At 34.2% G+C, this 15398-nt stretch overlaps 1 protein-coding gene across 10 annotated transcripts in view; it reads left to right on the forward strand.

Moving 5' to 3' along the window:
* LOC118187598 (putative ATP-dependent RNA helicase TDRD12) overlaps positions 1-15398 on the forward strand; it is a 342589-nt gene that overhangs the window by 293270 nt on the left and 33921 nt on the right. For 9 of the 10 annotated variants that reach the window (XR_015043602.1, XR_015043603.1, XR_015043601.1 and 6 more), the window contains 2 exons: positions 4781-5045; positions 13669-14156. Coding sequence is in view for 6 of the 10 variants with exons in the window: in XM_085825776.1 (XP_085681902.1) it covers positions 4781-5045; positions 13669-14156 (753 nt within the window). In the remaining 4 variants the exon portion in view is untranslated. Of the gene's footprint in view, positions 1-4780; positions 5046-6469; positions 6601-13668; positions 14157-15398 lie in introns of those variants that run through there. The other variant, XR_015043604.1, reaches the window with a different exon arrangement.

Below are 15398 nucleotides of genomic sequence, written 5' to 3' on the forward strand. Positions count from 1 at the left end.
TGAAGAGTATAATTCTTAGTTGCATCAATAATAAAAAATTTTTCATATGTTTCCAACTTAAGCTGACACACTATATAACAATATCTATATCAGATGAAAAATAGAGCTTTAAAGTCTTTTTTCATACAATAGATAGGCCTAAAAATGTAATATTAATAATTAATATGAAGTAAGCAATAATTTACAAGCAGTCATGCTTGACAACTTAAGAATGTGCATAATTTTAATAATTAATGAAAGAAATTTATTGATTTTGTGGCAGTCTTGTGTTCGACTGCATGCACCGCCAGATGACGTCATGTTATTTTTGTAATAACTGCCGGCGCGACCAACGAACTTGCACATTCATTCGTGCAGTAGCTGTTAAACGTGTCTTATGTAGTGGTGACGCTCTTATTCTAGTTTTGATTATTCAAACTGCTGTTAGTGTTACCTTCGGGTAGCGTACAAAATGTCCTTTTTCTGGACTCATGATTTCAATGTACAGCGATTATGCAAACTCTGAAAGGTTGACTGTATCTCAGCCAGTTATTTCAAGAAGAGATGAATTCTTGAAAAGCCTCAAGACGGAAAAAGGCAAAAAGACACAGAATACGAATTCAACGGAGCAGATAGAACAACTGATGAACTGGGAAACAGATGCAGGTAGACTTAATTTCATCAAAAATATTATTAAAGATATAAGAATTGATGAAGCAGTCAGCACCCTGAAACTTGCGGATACATCGATGGTGTTAAAGAAGTCAAGAAACCGCTCACTGATGGAAAACCCGTACAATCTGCTAAGGAAATGGAACAAGGATGGATTTCTCCTAAAAAGACAAAAAAACCTGAAGTTACGACTCCGATGGAAATAACATTTTTAGACACTTGATGCCGAGCCAGCCCAGAAAGTAGAGGGAGAAACGAGACCAGAAAAAATACCTCCACCCATCATGTTTCCTCACGACACTACAGATTGGATGGAAAAAAAAAAATGAACATTTTTGTGAATACTGTACTGATGAATACGAATCTCAAATGAAGGCTAAATCAATTTTCATTTATACAAAAAACTCATTGGACTTTTGTGCTATGACTAAGGAATGAAATGTGCTGTTTCACTCATATCAATTTCAAAGTGAAAAACTTATCTTTGTAATCATGAAGAACATCCCATCGTCAGTAAAAGGAGAAGCCATACTCCAGGATCTACAGCACAGAAAATTTATCATGATTAAGGTTAAGCAGTTCACCTGTACACAAAGAAATAAGTTTGAAAAATTACTGATCTTTTTTCTGGAACTAAGGAAAACAGCTGCAGCTGCTAACTCAATTCATAAGCTGAATAATATGCTTAGCTTTAATGTGATGATTGAAAGCTACACACCAAAGAAACACCCAACACAGTGTTTCTGATGCCAAGAGTTTGGCCATATGCGACACCTATGTAACAATCCAGTGCAATGCTGCAAGTGCAAAGAGTCTCACCAAAGAAACTAATGTCCCTTTAAAGGATACGGGAAGCCAAAATGCATTTTCTGCAATGAAGATCATGTCTGTAGCTACCGTGGATGCCGTGCTTATAAAAAAACTATTTGAGACGAAATAGCCAACCCCAAGACCTGCAGTTCCTGGAAAGAATGACAAAAACTTCCCTTCAACAAAAATGCAGCAGAACCAGTGACCGCTTTATAGCGAGAAAGTAAAAAGAAAATTCAAGCACCTGACCTAAGGAACTTACAGATGCTATTTCTTGGCTAAACAATGAGAAAAATCGATGCGTTCTCGAGTTCCATAATTTAGCACATCGAAAAAAGATATGGTAAACTAAATCAACAGCTGAAAAATTTAAAGCCGTTTTCCAAGCCACAGTGATGATGATGAAGTTTGAAGAGAGTGAAGAATAGGCTTAGTGTTTTTTCCCAAGTGAAGACTTCCCCGGATGATGCAAGAGGATTCCCAATTCTATCCTGATTTCATGCTTTTCACAACTTTCCAACTTTACACTCCAGCCTGATTAAATGCATTGGCATAAATTTTTTTTATTCACTTTCAGGTAGGTGCTATGCACCATAAAATTTTAACAACTACGATCGGTCTAAATAGACAAAAACTGAATGAACAGATCAAAGCTCGAATGCAAGGATGTTCAAATGACTGTGTAAAAGGTTTTTTTTTAAGTGTATGGTGAGTGGGTTATGGCTTGGCGAATATTCTTCAAAGGCATGATTCCATATTGCTAAAACACAACTATTCATTCACTTATGGCAGTCTTGTGTTCGACTGCGCACGCCACCATATGACGTCATGTTATTTTCGCAATAACTGCCAAATGATCAGCGAACTCGCACACATTGCCCTTAGCTTGAATGCAAGGATGTTCAAATGTTTGTGTAGAAGTTTTCTGTTTTTATGAATAGTTGTGTTTTAGCAATATGGGGCCATGTCTCCGAAGAATATTCACCGAGCCATAACCTACTCACCATAAATTGGCGACCCGTCTTACACACATAAAACTTCAGAAGCTTGATTCCAGGACTTCCGTGTTCTTCCCTACAGCCACTGCCGTGGAGGAAACAGCAGCCGTGAAGATACCAATTTACAATCCTATTGACTTGGCATTGTGGTTTGCTATGTGCGAATTGACTTTTGCTTTAGCCACACCCAAGCCTGTTACGGATCCTAAGATGTAATTCAGCTATTGTGTCACTCATTTACCACCTGAGATTGCCTCTTTTGTTAAAAATATCATGCTTTGGGAATGCACAGATTCTTCTTACGAAGACCTCAAAGCTGCCATTACTGAACGATGGGAAAGCAGTACCTATGAAATCCAGAAATTACTCGCCGATGAGCAATTTAAAGACAGAAAAACCATTCGAATTGCTTTGTGTCATGGCAAGGTGGGCTGAAAAACACGATATACGTGACTTATTGTTACTAGAGTTATTAATTCAGCAAATGCCGCCAAATGTTCAATCTATTCTAGCATCGGTTGAACCACTCGATTCGTCGAAAGCTGCCAGCATTGCTGATAGAATATTGTAAGTTACACCTGCTCAGGTAAACACAGTTTCTTCAACTGTATCTGTCAGTGTATCTAATAATTCTAAATTTGATTCCCTACTGGATGAGGTCTGCAAATTGCGTGGTGAGGTTTTGTATCTAAGACAATAACACAGTGTTTCCAAAAACGGTTGTAACAGAAAGCGAAGGCCTTCAGCTAAATCTGCTTCCAATTGTTCCTATTGCTGGTACCATCAGAAATTTAAGGGGAAAGCCAAAAATGTGTTTCCAGGGAAACGAACCAGGGAAAGTATATTGGCGACTTGCGCTTTACTATCCGAGTCTCGTCGCCTTTTTATTAGAGACAGAAAATCAAATAAAATATTTCTGTGCGACACTGGCTCAGATGTCAGTCTCCTCTCTGCAACTAAAGATGAAGCATGCCAGACATATATTATGATGTTTTCTGCAGCAACGTTACTCCTGTTTAGGCTTACAGACAAAAAACTTAGGCTTACAGACAAAGTATTGACCTCAGACTTTGTTTTTAATTTTACTTTTTACGTATGTAAAGTGTCAACAAATGTTATTGGATCTAATTTTTTTCATTATTTTGATTTATTACCTGATTTAAGGAGCAAAAAGCTTGTTGATTGAAAAACTCATTTAAAAATTAATTGTAGTGTAATTAATAAAAATTTGTATTCTTTAAAAGCAATTATTGCAAACAGTGCGTATGATAAATTACTGTCTACATTTGTTAATTTAATTTAGTGAATACTTTTAAATTGTTAGTAATTTTTATTAGGGATTTTTTTTTTTTTTTAATTTGTGGTTTTTTTAAAGAGAACCAAAGTGTAATCTTAATGTGCCTGTATGGAAATCCACCACTGACTGATACTATCTTTGATATTATGGCAGTTCTTTTGTATTTGCATGCTTTTTACATCAGTTTAGAACAAATTCATGCAACACTTCTTTACCATTTATACATATGTGAAGATCATGAAACATCATAAAGGCATAAAGCTGAAACTTTAAAATTTTAGAAATTGAGGAGGACATATAAAGTAAAGTGTACTTCATGATAAAAGGTACAAAATAATTGTATTCGCTTAAATAATAGTCTTAGCATAATATATTATTGAATTTGGAACTTTTATGTAGGACAATAAAATTATTATTATGCAGTATGAATATTTTCCCAAAGTGAAATTTAAAATTACTCAACCCCCTTCAAATGCAGATTGCTGCAGTTTTTAAAAATAAAACTATTGGTTTGGATGCTGATCTGACATAGGTCTGTCAAGGAGCCATTCCCCCACTGCCAAAAAAAGCGTTGGCAAGTTTAGCAAATAGCCAAATAATAGCCTAAAAATTTTCATATTTAAAATGCATTCTATGAACAGTGCAAACTAATAACAAATTCCACAATGCAGAGTATTGTGCATGTTTTTTGTTCCAGACAATCTCTCAGTTCCCCCCCCCCCTTAAAAGGGTATAAGTTATGGGGATTTTGTTGGCTTTTCAAGATGTAAAAATATTTCAGAATAGAATATTCATTCTAACAGCTACACGATTGTAGCCCTTCATAAATTGCTTTCATTATTGTCTTATAATTGATGTTTCATAGTTATGTTGCTTCCCTTATTAAAGAGTAGTGGAAGTAAAAAAATAATTTCCATGAACCATATTTTACGTTTTTGTTGCTATGAAGTGTTTTTCATATTGTTTGTGTACTCTTATTACTCTCTTTATATTAATTAGTATTCCTGATTCTCTTATGTAACAGGTTTTATCGAGCTTTAATAACAGATCTGGTTTTGGATTCAGATGATGTTCACTTGTTTTTTGTTGATTTCGGTGACACCGGATGCACTACAAAAGACAACATTTATGTTCTGCCTGCAGAGTATTTGCTTTTACCATTTCAAGCTATAGAATGTGAACTTGGTGGAATATGTGCTTCACATGGTGGATGGTCAAATCAAACAATTGACACTCTATATGATCTTACAAGAGATGAAGTTGGAGATATGAAGATACTACAATTGCAGGTCATTATACTGTTATGCTTATGAAATTACTTTCATATAAATATAAGAACTAGTAGTAAACAATTCTATATTTTTAAATTCCTCATAAATTAATACAAGCTTGTCAATATGTTTAAAGAAAAATAAAATTTAAAAATATTTACAGTTTTAATATTTATGCCTTGAATTATGATGCTAGTTGCTGATAGATGTGCTAGCAGCCAACATCAGAAAGAGCTGGTATAATTTGATCAGTACAAACCCCGCTGAATGTCAATTGCAAGGGGGGGGGAATTTTTAGGTCAGGATGTGTATATGAAGTAGATATTTCTGGTAAAGTACTGGCAAGGAAAGAAATTTATTTTAAGCATTCATATAAAATTTAATAGAGTGAGTTTAGGAATAATTCTGTATAGAATATTTCTAAAAATTAGGGCTTTTGTGAAGGAAAAATTTGTCATTCATTTATATTATGGACATTTTAATTTTTTTATTTTAATGGAAAAACTGGAGTGGGATAGAACTTTATTTCTTTGCACTTCAGAAAACCAGAATTCAAGTTACTGAAATTGCTTTTCATCTTTCTACACCAAGTAAATTTACATTTCTTTGTAGTTTGCTTATAGGTTTTTAATTTTTTGTTGATTTAAATAATATCAAATTTAAAAACTATAATGTATACTTATTAAAATCTTTTAATATAAATTAATATGTACAACATGTAAACTGATTTGCAACGGTAGGCAAATTCTTTAATGTATAAATTTGAATAGGGAAAAGTAGTTACAAATTGTATAGAGATCTACGTGAAATAATATTATTTTATGTCAATAAAAATATATTTTGGTTTAATTTTAATTGAATGGAAAAAAGGATTTCCTCCATTTTTAATGCTAGTAATAAATAATTTTATACTTTCTATTTATTAGTTTAAACGTAAAAAAGTCACTAACCATTTCGCAACTAATATTTTGCCAAGCTAAGACTTAAAAAACAACGCTTATTTTCAAAAATGGTGGCACATTAAGAATTACATAAAACAGGCACCAACTAACAAAGTTAAAAATGCAAAAAGCATCCATAATAAAGCATTTATTTTTAATTGTTCCTCCTATGCATACAGTGATCTGTACGAGCTTCAAAAAATATCCAGTAATTGTAGAAACTTGTAATCGCATACAACTTGTCATTGCACGTACTGTTGTATTCCCTGTGTACACCAGCAATTTATTTTTGCTTTAAAAATATCAGAGAATTGCATAAATTTGGCATTGCTCATGCTTTTGTTCTTCCCATTGTGCAGTGATCTGTTTTCTCTTTTAAAAAAAAATCAGAGAATTGTACAAATTTTTATCCACAAAATTTGATCATTTATGAAGTACAACATCACAAAATGTAAATTCTTGCATTCTGTATCTCTTGTGAAAAATGCCATATTTCTGTAGGAATTCGATGCTTCTATTTCATCAGCCAGCAAACTTCATAGTCCCATTATGATTCCTTACAAGGAAAAGAAAATTCATTAATTGCTCTCTCCTTCCCCAAACTCACACACGAAAAAACATCGAATTTGGAGGTAAGAAATGCCTTTTGTCTGCTGTACGTGCACTCATACCTGTGCAAATATATTTGCACTGGTATGTGTGCATGTAAAGCTAATATTATTAGGAGATAGTATTTTATACTTATTTATTTCCTAACATAAACATGAAGTATAGAACAAACAAAAGACATTTATGAATACAAAAATGTAAGTGATGCCATTCACAAAAAGGGTAATGTTATTTTTAATAGTTCGCTGGCTTTGCCGCAACATTCTCCCCACCCTGGTCAACCTCCAGGGGAATGACCAGCGGCACAGGTCGGGTAATGCTATGTCCATTGTTGGGCAGAACACAAGTACGGACTTTTTTGTCGCAGCCAAGGATTAGCTCCTCAACATGGGCCTTTTTCCAGGTGTGGCGAGGTCTAACATCTTGTAGTTGGACAATGTCCCCTTTCCTTACTTTATTTGTTTCAGATGGATTCCGCACTTGATGAAATGTACGCAAGTCCATCAAATATTCCTTTTGCCATCTTTTCCAAAAGGAGTCCATCAAATGTTGACGATTTTTCCACATACGATTTAAATTTGTTTCAAGATTTGTGTGGCTGGAAGGAATAGTAGTTAATTTCTTTCCTATGAGGAAGTGTGAGAGTGTTAAAGCTTCCTCAGAGTCATCTTTTACTCCGTATTCGTGGACAATCGGTCTACTGTTAAGAGCGGCTTCAATATCACATAATACAGTGATCAAACCAGTGTCATCCAAAAGAGCCTTACCTAATGTTTTCCGAAGGCATCGTTTAATTGAGCCTATCATTCTTTCCCACCATCTTCCCCACCAAGCCGCTCGGTGGGCGATGAATTTCCATTTGATGTTGTGGTGGGCATAAAACTGTTGTGCCTTGGCAGAGGATATAGTATCCCACAATAACTTCAGCTCTTTGTCCGCAGTGCAGAAAGTTGTGGCATAATCAGTGTAACACACTGTATGAGGAAGTGAACGTCTAGAGACAAAACATTGTAATGCAAGTAGGAAGACGTCAGTGCGCAGATCGGAAACTAATTCTAAGTGGATAGCTTGAGTTGTAGCACATGTGAAGATGACAATGTAAGCTTTTGTAACGGAGCTATTATTTTTTATGTAGAGTGGTCCAGCAAAATCAATTCCGGTAGTTTCGAAAGGAGATGACTTGAATTGGCTCATCCAGTAATGGAGCTTCTATCTCTTCACTTCTCTTTTGTTTTAGTACTTTACATGGAAGGCAAGTCTTTATTACCTTTTTAATGGCTTGTCTTGCTCTTAATATTGAATATTCTGAACAAAGTTGAGAAAGTACAATCTGAACACCGAGATGATGCAATTGTAAATGTGTTTGGCGTATCAGTAGGCTTGTAAAATGAAGAGAACTGTCCAATAATATGGGATGTTTTTCAGCATGAGATAAATTAGAAAACTGTAGTCAACCACCAAGAAGTATAATATTGTTCTTGAAAAAAAGGGTTAAATTGTTTTATCCTTGATTTCTTAGCTTAGAGTGATTTTCCTGTCAACAGAGCTTCATATTCTGAAGGAAAAGATTCTTTCTGAACGGTCTGTATCCAATAAATACGAGCTTGATTCAATTCTGTGGCATGTAATTCATCCACTAACTTTACTAACTTTTCTTGTTTCCTACAGTTGTGAATAAAGCGAAGAATCCAAGATGTTACACGTAACAATCGCACGTAAGAACTGTAGTTTCCAGCCTTTATGATTGGTTGAGTAGATACGATGTGAAGGGTCTGAACTTTTTCTTTCTTTGCCTCGAAGTTATGACTGTAATCTTTAGAAATAGTATCAGAATGAGGCCAATATTCTAGAGATTGGACTAACCATGGAGGGCCGTTCCACCAAATTTCCAGGTTTTTTAGTGTTGATGGTGAAACACCTCGAGAAAGTTTGTAAGCTTTATTGTCTTTGCCAGGGCAATGTCTCCATTGTGAAGGATTGGTATAGGAAATAATTTCTATTACTCTGTTGCTAACAAAAGTTTTCCATTTGTTGGGATCATTGCGTTAGCACCCTAAGACAACTTGAGAATCACTTCACAATATTGCATTTGACGAACAGATGTTTGTTTCAGCACAGAAATATTGCAACAATCGTGCTCCCATCAGGGCCGCCAAGAGCTCCAAACGAGGTAAGGTAACTTTCTTTATAGGAGCTAGTTTGTTGCGACTACACACTAAATTCACATTCTGTTGGTCACCTTTTAAGGTAATAATGTACAGAACTGAACCATAGGCACGTTCAGACGCGTCACAAAACACATGAATAGTAAAAGGAACATGTGATGAAATGCCTATGCATCGAGGAATTTGAAGGAAGCAAATGTCATCAAGTTCTTTTACAGCTGCATACCGTAAAGTTGATAAATTAGCAGATAGTAATTCATTCCACTTGATTCCAAGAATCCATGTATCTTGGAATAAAATTTTCCCAAGAATAGAAACAGTGAAAAAAGGCCTAAGGAATCATAAAAACTAGCAATGCAGCGGAGTAACCATCTCTTTGTAAGTGGTTTGTCTGTAGAAACACAGAGGGAAGTCATGAATGCATGCTTCAAAGTATCAGAAGTTGTATTCCAGCCAGTACTTAAGACAGTTGTTTCCATTTTGTGAGATTCTTCATGTGTTTGTAGTACATCTTTGAGTTTCAAAGAGTTTGTAGCCCATTTTTTCATAGGCAATTTCATTAGAGCCATTAAATTCTTGATCTCGTGATATAGCATTATAATGCGTAATTCAGTTTCCACACTAGCAAGAAAGTCATCCATATAGAGATGTTTATCTATCATTGGTGCAGCAATTGGATATTCTTGCGATATATTTTGTAGCCAATTCTCGTTTCGCAGCACAGAGTAAAAACGGACTGCAAGTAAGGCCAAATGGTAAACGAGTAAATCTGTAAACAGTTATTTCATCTGTAAAAGTAGTAGGCTGAGATGAATCAGATTTTAATATGTACCAGAAAAATTTTGTGATGTCTTTATCTTCTTTATATAGTGACAACTGTAAAAAAGCTTGCTTACCATCACATGTAACAATGAATTCATGCAATCGAAATCTTAGTAGACGACCTTCAGGAAGAAGATTCAGGCCAGCTTCCAAGGTATCGTTCAGTGAAATCATTCCTGGAGCATGCGAGGAAGTGTTAAATACAATTCACCACTTGGTTTCAGATTGCGTTTTCTTTCATATAGCATGATGAGGAAGGTAATATACTGGCTTCTCATTGGATTCATCTATGAAACAAACTTCAACATGCTTTTGTTCAATGTAATTCAGCATGCATTTGTCATATTGTGTCTTTGACACATCACTAGATACAATTCTTTTTTGAAGTGAATGAAATCTTTTTTCCGCTATAATTTTGTTTGTAGGCAAAGGTGTGACCAATGGTTTTCTAGGCAGAGACACAATTCTTTGATTGTCTTCAGTGCTGTAAGTTTTGTGAAATTCTGATAAAATTTCTCCATCTCGAGTAGTCATTCTTCGTTTCTGCGCATCTTGTATCCCTATGGAGTCTAATTCCCAGAAGCGACGTACCTGATCATTTAAACAATCAGTTTTAACTTGCACACAAACTTGATGGACAAAAGTCTTCTCAGCGATTCTAGTTTGTGTTCTTGTTCCACTAAGAACAAATTCAAACACTGACGGTACCATAACAAAAGATTCTGGAAGCTTGATTGGAGCTTCTGCGGAAACAATTTGCCAATAATGATCACCACCAATAAGTATTTCTATGACAGTGAAGTGTCATCCGAAGGATCAGCAATTCTCAATCTTTTCTTCTGAGCAAAGTGAATTATTTCTGGTGGAGCAGTAGGATGTGTAGTATAGGAATTGGAGCTTTCAAATGCGGAGATCAAAAATGCTTGGTTGCTCCACAAACTTGAAAGTGACAGTTGAACACATCTATGTTGTTCTTATGAAGTAAAAGATTCAAATGCTTGAACTGAAAGTGAGGCAGAACTGACAACTTTAAGCTTAAGGTTTTCAATGAGGTCTGTGTGAACAAAACTTGCTTGGCTACCACCATCTAAAATGCAGCGTGTTAATTTAGTAATGCCTGTGGGGCCAGTAACATACACACGAGCAGTTTGCAAATGTGTAAAAATTGTTTTAGGAAAGGTTATGTGATTTACAGCACTGTTAGTTATCCACAGTTGATTGTTTTCAACAACAGGACAAATAGAAACATGATGCCTTTTCTTGCATTTAATGCACCGTGCAGTATTTTTTCTTGGGCAGTTTGAATCTCTATGACCACGGTTAGTACACAGAAAGCAACGATTTGAAGTTTTAAATTTCTGAACACGAGTATCATAGTCACAATAGTGAGGCCAATGTCCTGTAGTATCACAAAATGAACAAAACGGTGAAATTTTCTTACGTTTGTTTACTGTTTTGGAATTGATATTAAAATTTTCTACAGTGCACTTTACGGTGTGATCAGAAAAAGACGTACCTTTAACTCTTTGTGCTGCAACTACAACTTCCACTTCTTCTGCCAAGAACTGCAGCAATCTAGTAATATTACCTTCGTTTAGTTTTTCATGTTTGGCATAGATAATCCAGCGGCAACAAATATCATTGGGGATTGCACGAATAATTTTTGGCACTAGGATTCTACCGTATGCTTCAATATTTTCACCCAGAGCAGTTAAAGCTTGAATTCTTTTGTTACATTCTATGTAAAGATCATTTAGATGGGTAGGAGATAAGTCTTGAATAACATTTAAGTGTTCTAAGTAATCTAAGTGTGATTGGATAATTCGATCTTTATTTCCATATCTTTCCTCCAACAATTTTTTTGTTGTTTCATAGGTGTCTCCTATTACACTAATTCCATCAACAAGGCGTTTAGCTTCACCATCTAAATAACCTCTGAGGAAAACATGTTTATCAATAACAGAAAGATGTGGATTGGCATCTGTAGAAGATTTAAACTGTTCCCAAAAACATTGCCACTGTTCAATTTCTCCTGTAAATGATTGTAGTTTAATTTTTGGCAATTTAACTGTAATAACTGTGAGTCATAGGTACTGTAGTAGGAGGGTCACCAAATGTCATCTCTAAATCATTGGTATCCATATTCGAAGCAGTAACATTATTTGCAGTTAGTGATAATTTATTTTGAATAATTTTTCGTGCTCTGAAAATTGCGGATTTACCAGTATCTATGTAGTTTTCACACTGCAAATTATCACTTTCATATTCATCGTCAGAAAGGAAGTTGTGAATTTCATTATCTATTAGTTTCGTATCATTTAAAGCAGTTGTTAAGCGATTACAAATATATTCAACTGTCATGTATCTGGCTGAGGTGAGCCAATCAGCTGCCTGGCAAAGCCCAGCAAGTGAGAGAGACGACAGTTCCATGTTAGCCTCAGAGGAGGCAGGTGATCGATTAACTATGTTGTAGGAGCGAGGTAGTGTTCCAAGTTTGCCATTATTCTTTGAACGTTAATTTTTAATAAATGTTTGTTTCGTTTTCCTTATGGTGCCTTATTCATCCATAAGGTCATTACATCAAACTTCTCAATTGATAAATCATCATTCAAAGTATCATTTTTAGTAGAAAAGCAAGAAACATTACTTCGCACTGCTTTCCGCTTTCGTTTCAATTGCGTCATTTTGTCTACAGCTTCACCGGTCGGCGCCATTGCCAGAGTAGTTGAAAAGAACAAAAACAAAACTAAGTTTTAATGTCGGAAGTAAAATAATTCAGCAAGAATAATCCAACAGTAGGAAGTATAAGTTCAAGGTCCTGTTTCGTAAATAGTTTTTTCAGCACCAGATATTAGTAGATAGTATTTTATACTTATTTATTTCCTAACATAAACATGAAGTATAGAACAAGCAAAAGACATTTATGAATACAGAAGCGTAAGTGATGCCATTCACAAAAAGAGTAATGTTATTTTTAATAGTTCGCTGGCTTTGCCGCAACAAATATATTTTGTTAATGTTATGGGTTGCCTATTTTGGCGACATAGTGCATTGGCTGGTGAATTCTTTTCAGGGTTAAGTGGATAATTAAATAGTATCAATATTTCCCTTGTTTAGTTTAAGTATAATAAAAATTCAAACAAGGTTATATGTGTTCAGTTTTAGGGCTTATGTAAATTCATTCTTTTATTTTAATTAAAATGTAAATGATTGTGTGCGGAGGGAAGTAAAAAATAATTTCTTAAATATTATAGAAAGAATTCACTTTGTTCTGTAAGAAAAACTTATTTTTATAACTGTTTAATCTCTACTGAAATGAAAAATGTGAAGTGATGCAACAGATGAAATCAAAAATAAATGAAATTTGCTTTTTATTTATTTGTGTATATTTGGTCTACAGATAAGAACAACTCTGTTTTCTTAATGCTTAAATATAAAGATGAGTTGTGCTCCCATTTAGTACAAAAAGTTAAAGTTTTTATATCGATATTAATTCACGGGACTTCTATCTCCACAAAATCTAATTTTTACTTTCTACTTTCAATATTTGTATCTGCAAGTGAAAAATGTCAATACAATATAACCTGTAAATAATTTGTATGTCTGACAATATATGTCTCTAATGAAAACATATATTATTCATTGAAAGGGGTGATAGTTTAATTATTTTAAAATTATTTCATCTCAGTTAATAATCAAAATCGTAAACTATTTTTTAAAAAAAGGAAGTTATTAAAAATGTTATGCCTTTGTCCACCATGCTATGTCCACTTTTCATAGTTAAAATTTCTTTACAGATACATTCATACAGAAATACTTTATAAATATATATGTATTATTTTAACATATAATACATGACTGGTTTTATTTTAATATATAATACATGAACTTTTTTAACAATTAAAAAAAAAAAAAAAGATTAACCTATCCTAGGACAACATTGTCTAGGGAATTAAAGGAGCTACTAAGCAAAAGGAATGATAATGAGTACTATTTTATATTTTTAAAGTAAATTATCAAGTGCCTGTATATAGTATATATACGCGTGTGTGTGGTGTAAATGTTAATTATACTGTTTCATTAATGATTAATTTTGCTTTTCAGGCATACACAAAGTCATCATGTTATGATGGTGGTTACCATTATGTGGTAGACATATGGAATGGTGAAAAATCTCTCTCAAAGCTGCTTTTAGAAGCAGGACTTGTTAATGCTGTAGAAATTCCTGCTTCTTGTGACTTGGTATCTGATGACACTACTAGTAATTTACAAATAGATGACATTCCAGGTGGTTTTATTACTTCTTCTGATGAAGAAAGGCATCCAGATGATAAAGATGCTGCTGCAATATTTTGTACTGTTTTATCAAAACTTTTACTCCAAGGACAAAATATTCATCCAGAAGAGGATTTAGGAACTTTAGTTGATGATATATCATGCAGTAGAGATAACCACAAGAAGATAACTGCAACAAAGGAGTTTCTTCCTGAGCAAATGAACAAAAATGAAACATTTATACAGAAGCTTTCAAGTGCATTTAATGAATACACTCTTTTTCAAAAGGAATTTTCAAGTACCACAAATGATAAAAGGTAAAATATATTTTATCATATCATACTTTATTTAGATATTATAGGTTTTGAAATAATTTTAAATCTTTTTAGAAGTTCTTTGAAAAATTAAAGATATTCCTAACCATCTAAAAGGAGCTTTGATATCTTTACAATTTCATATTTTTTCTTTAAGATACTTTAAAACTATTTAATTCTCAATTTTAATTACTTTTTGGCATCTATAATGAATACTTCCCTACCAAATTGACCTTTTCAGTTTGTCATAAAAGTTGGCAAACTTCTTAATTTGTAGCATGCAAATTTTTAATGTTGCCGTCAGTCTTTAATGGCCACTTTAATATTTTAAGATTTACTTGATTTCTTTATTTTTATGTATTGTATTTAAAAGTTATGATTTATGCTTGAGTAAATAGACACAAATATCTTTTTATGTATAAAATACATGCAGTGCATTTTTTCCCAGTTAAAAAAAAAAAATATATATATATATATATATATATATATTTCAGTGTATTAGCTGATAATTTTTGAAACTTTTTTTTGAAATAAGGGGATTAGCACATATATATACAGATGGAGGACAAAATAATAGGAACACCTGTGAAATAATGGAAAATCTATTAATAGGGGGTTGACCACCCTTTGACTGAAGTACAGATAGAATGCGACAGGGGATAGATGCATAAAGGTCATGGACAATATTTAAAGGAATATTAATCCATTCCTCCTGCAGAGTGGTCTCTAATTCCGAAAGTCCAGATAGAGGTGGAAATCGTTAATGAAGTTTGGACTCCAAATATGCCCATAAATGTTCAAAAATATTTAAGTCTAGAGACTGAGGGTGGGCCAAGCGAGATGTTGAATTTCATCGTCATGCTCTTCGAACCATTCTTGAATACAACTAGCAGTGTGGATAAGGGCGTTGTCATCTTGAAAAAGCGGTCGCTTCTCAGGGAATACAGTCTGGACAAAAGGATAGACATGATCCCCCTAGAATGTTTAGATAGTGATTGGATGTGATCCTCCCATGCAGAATAACAAGTGGCCCAAGACCGCGCCAAGATATCGCACCCCATACCATAATGGCGTCACCCCCAAGCTTCACAGACATTCTTTGAGCATTCTCCAGACATAAATGCGTCCGGTCGTCTGATGGTATGATAGGATGAATGACGATTCATCTGACCATATTATTTGTTGCCACTGCTGTGGGGACAAGCCTTTGTGATCTCTGCACGATTAGCATTAGTTGCTGTCGCC

Source organism: Stegodyphus dumicola, chromosome 10 (assembly GCF_044657685.1).
Source record: "Stegodyphus dumicola isolate Sdum_Otavi_A_Nest chromosome 10, ASM4465768v1".
Classification (NCBI taxonomy): Eukaryota; Metazoa; Arthropoda; class Arachnida; order Araneae; family Eresidae; genus Stegodyphus; species Stegodyphus dumicola.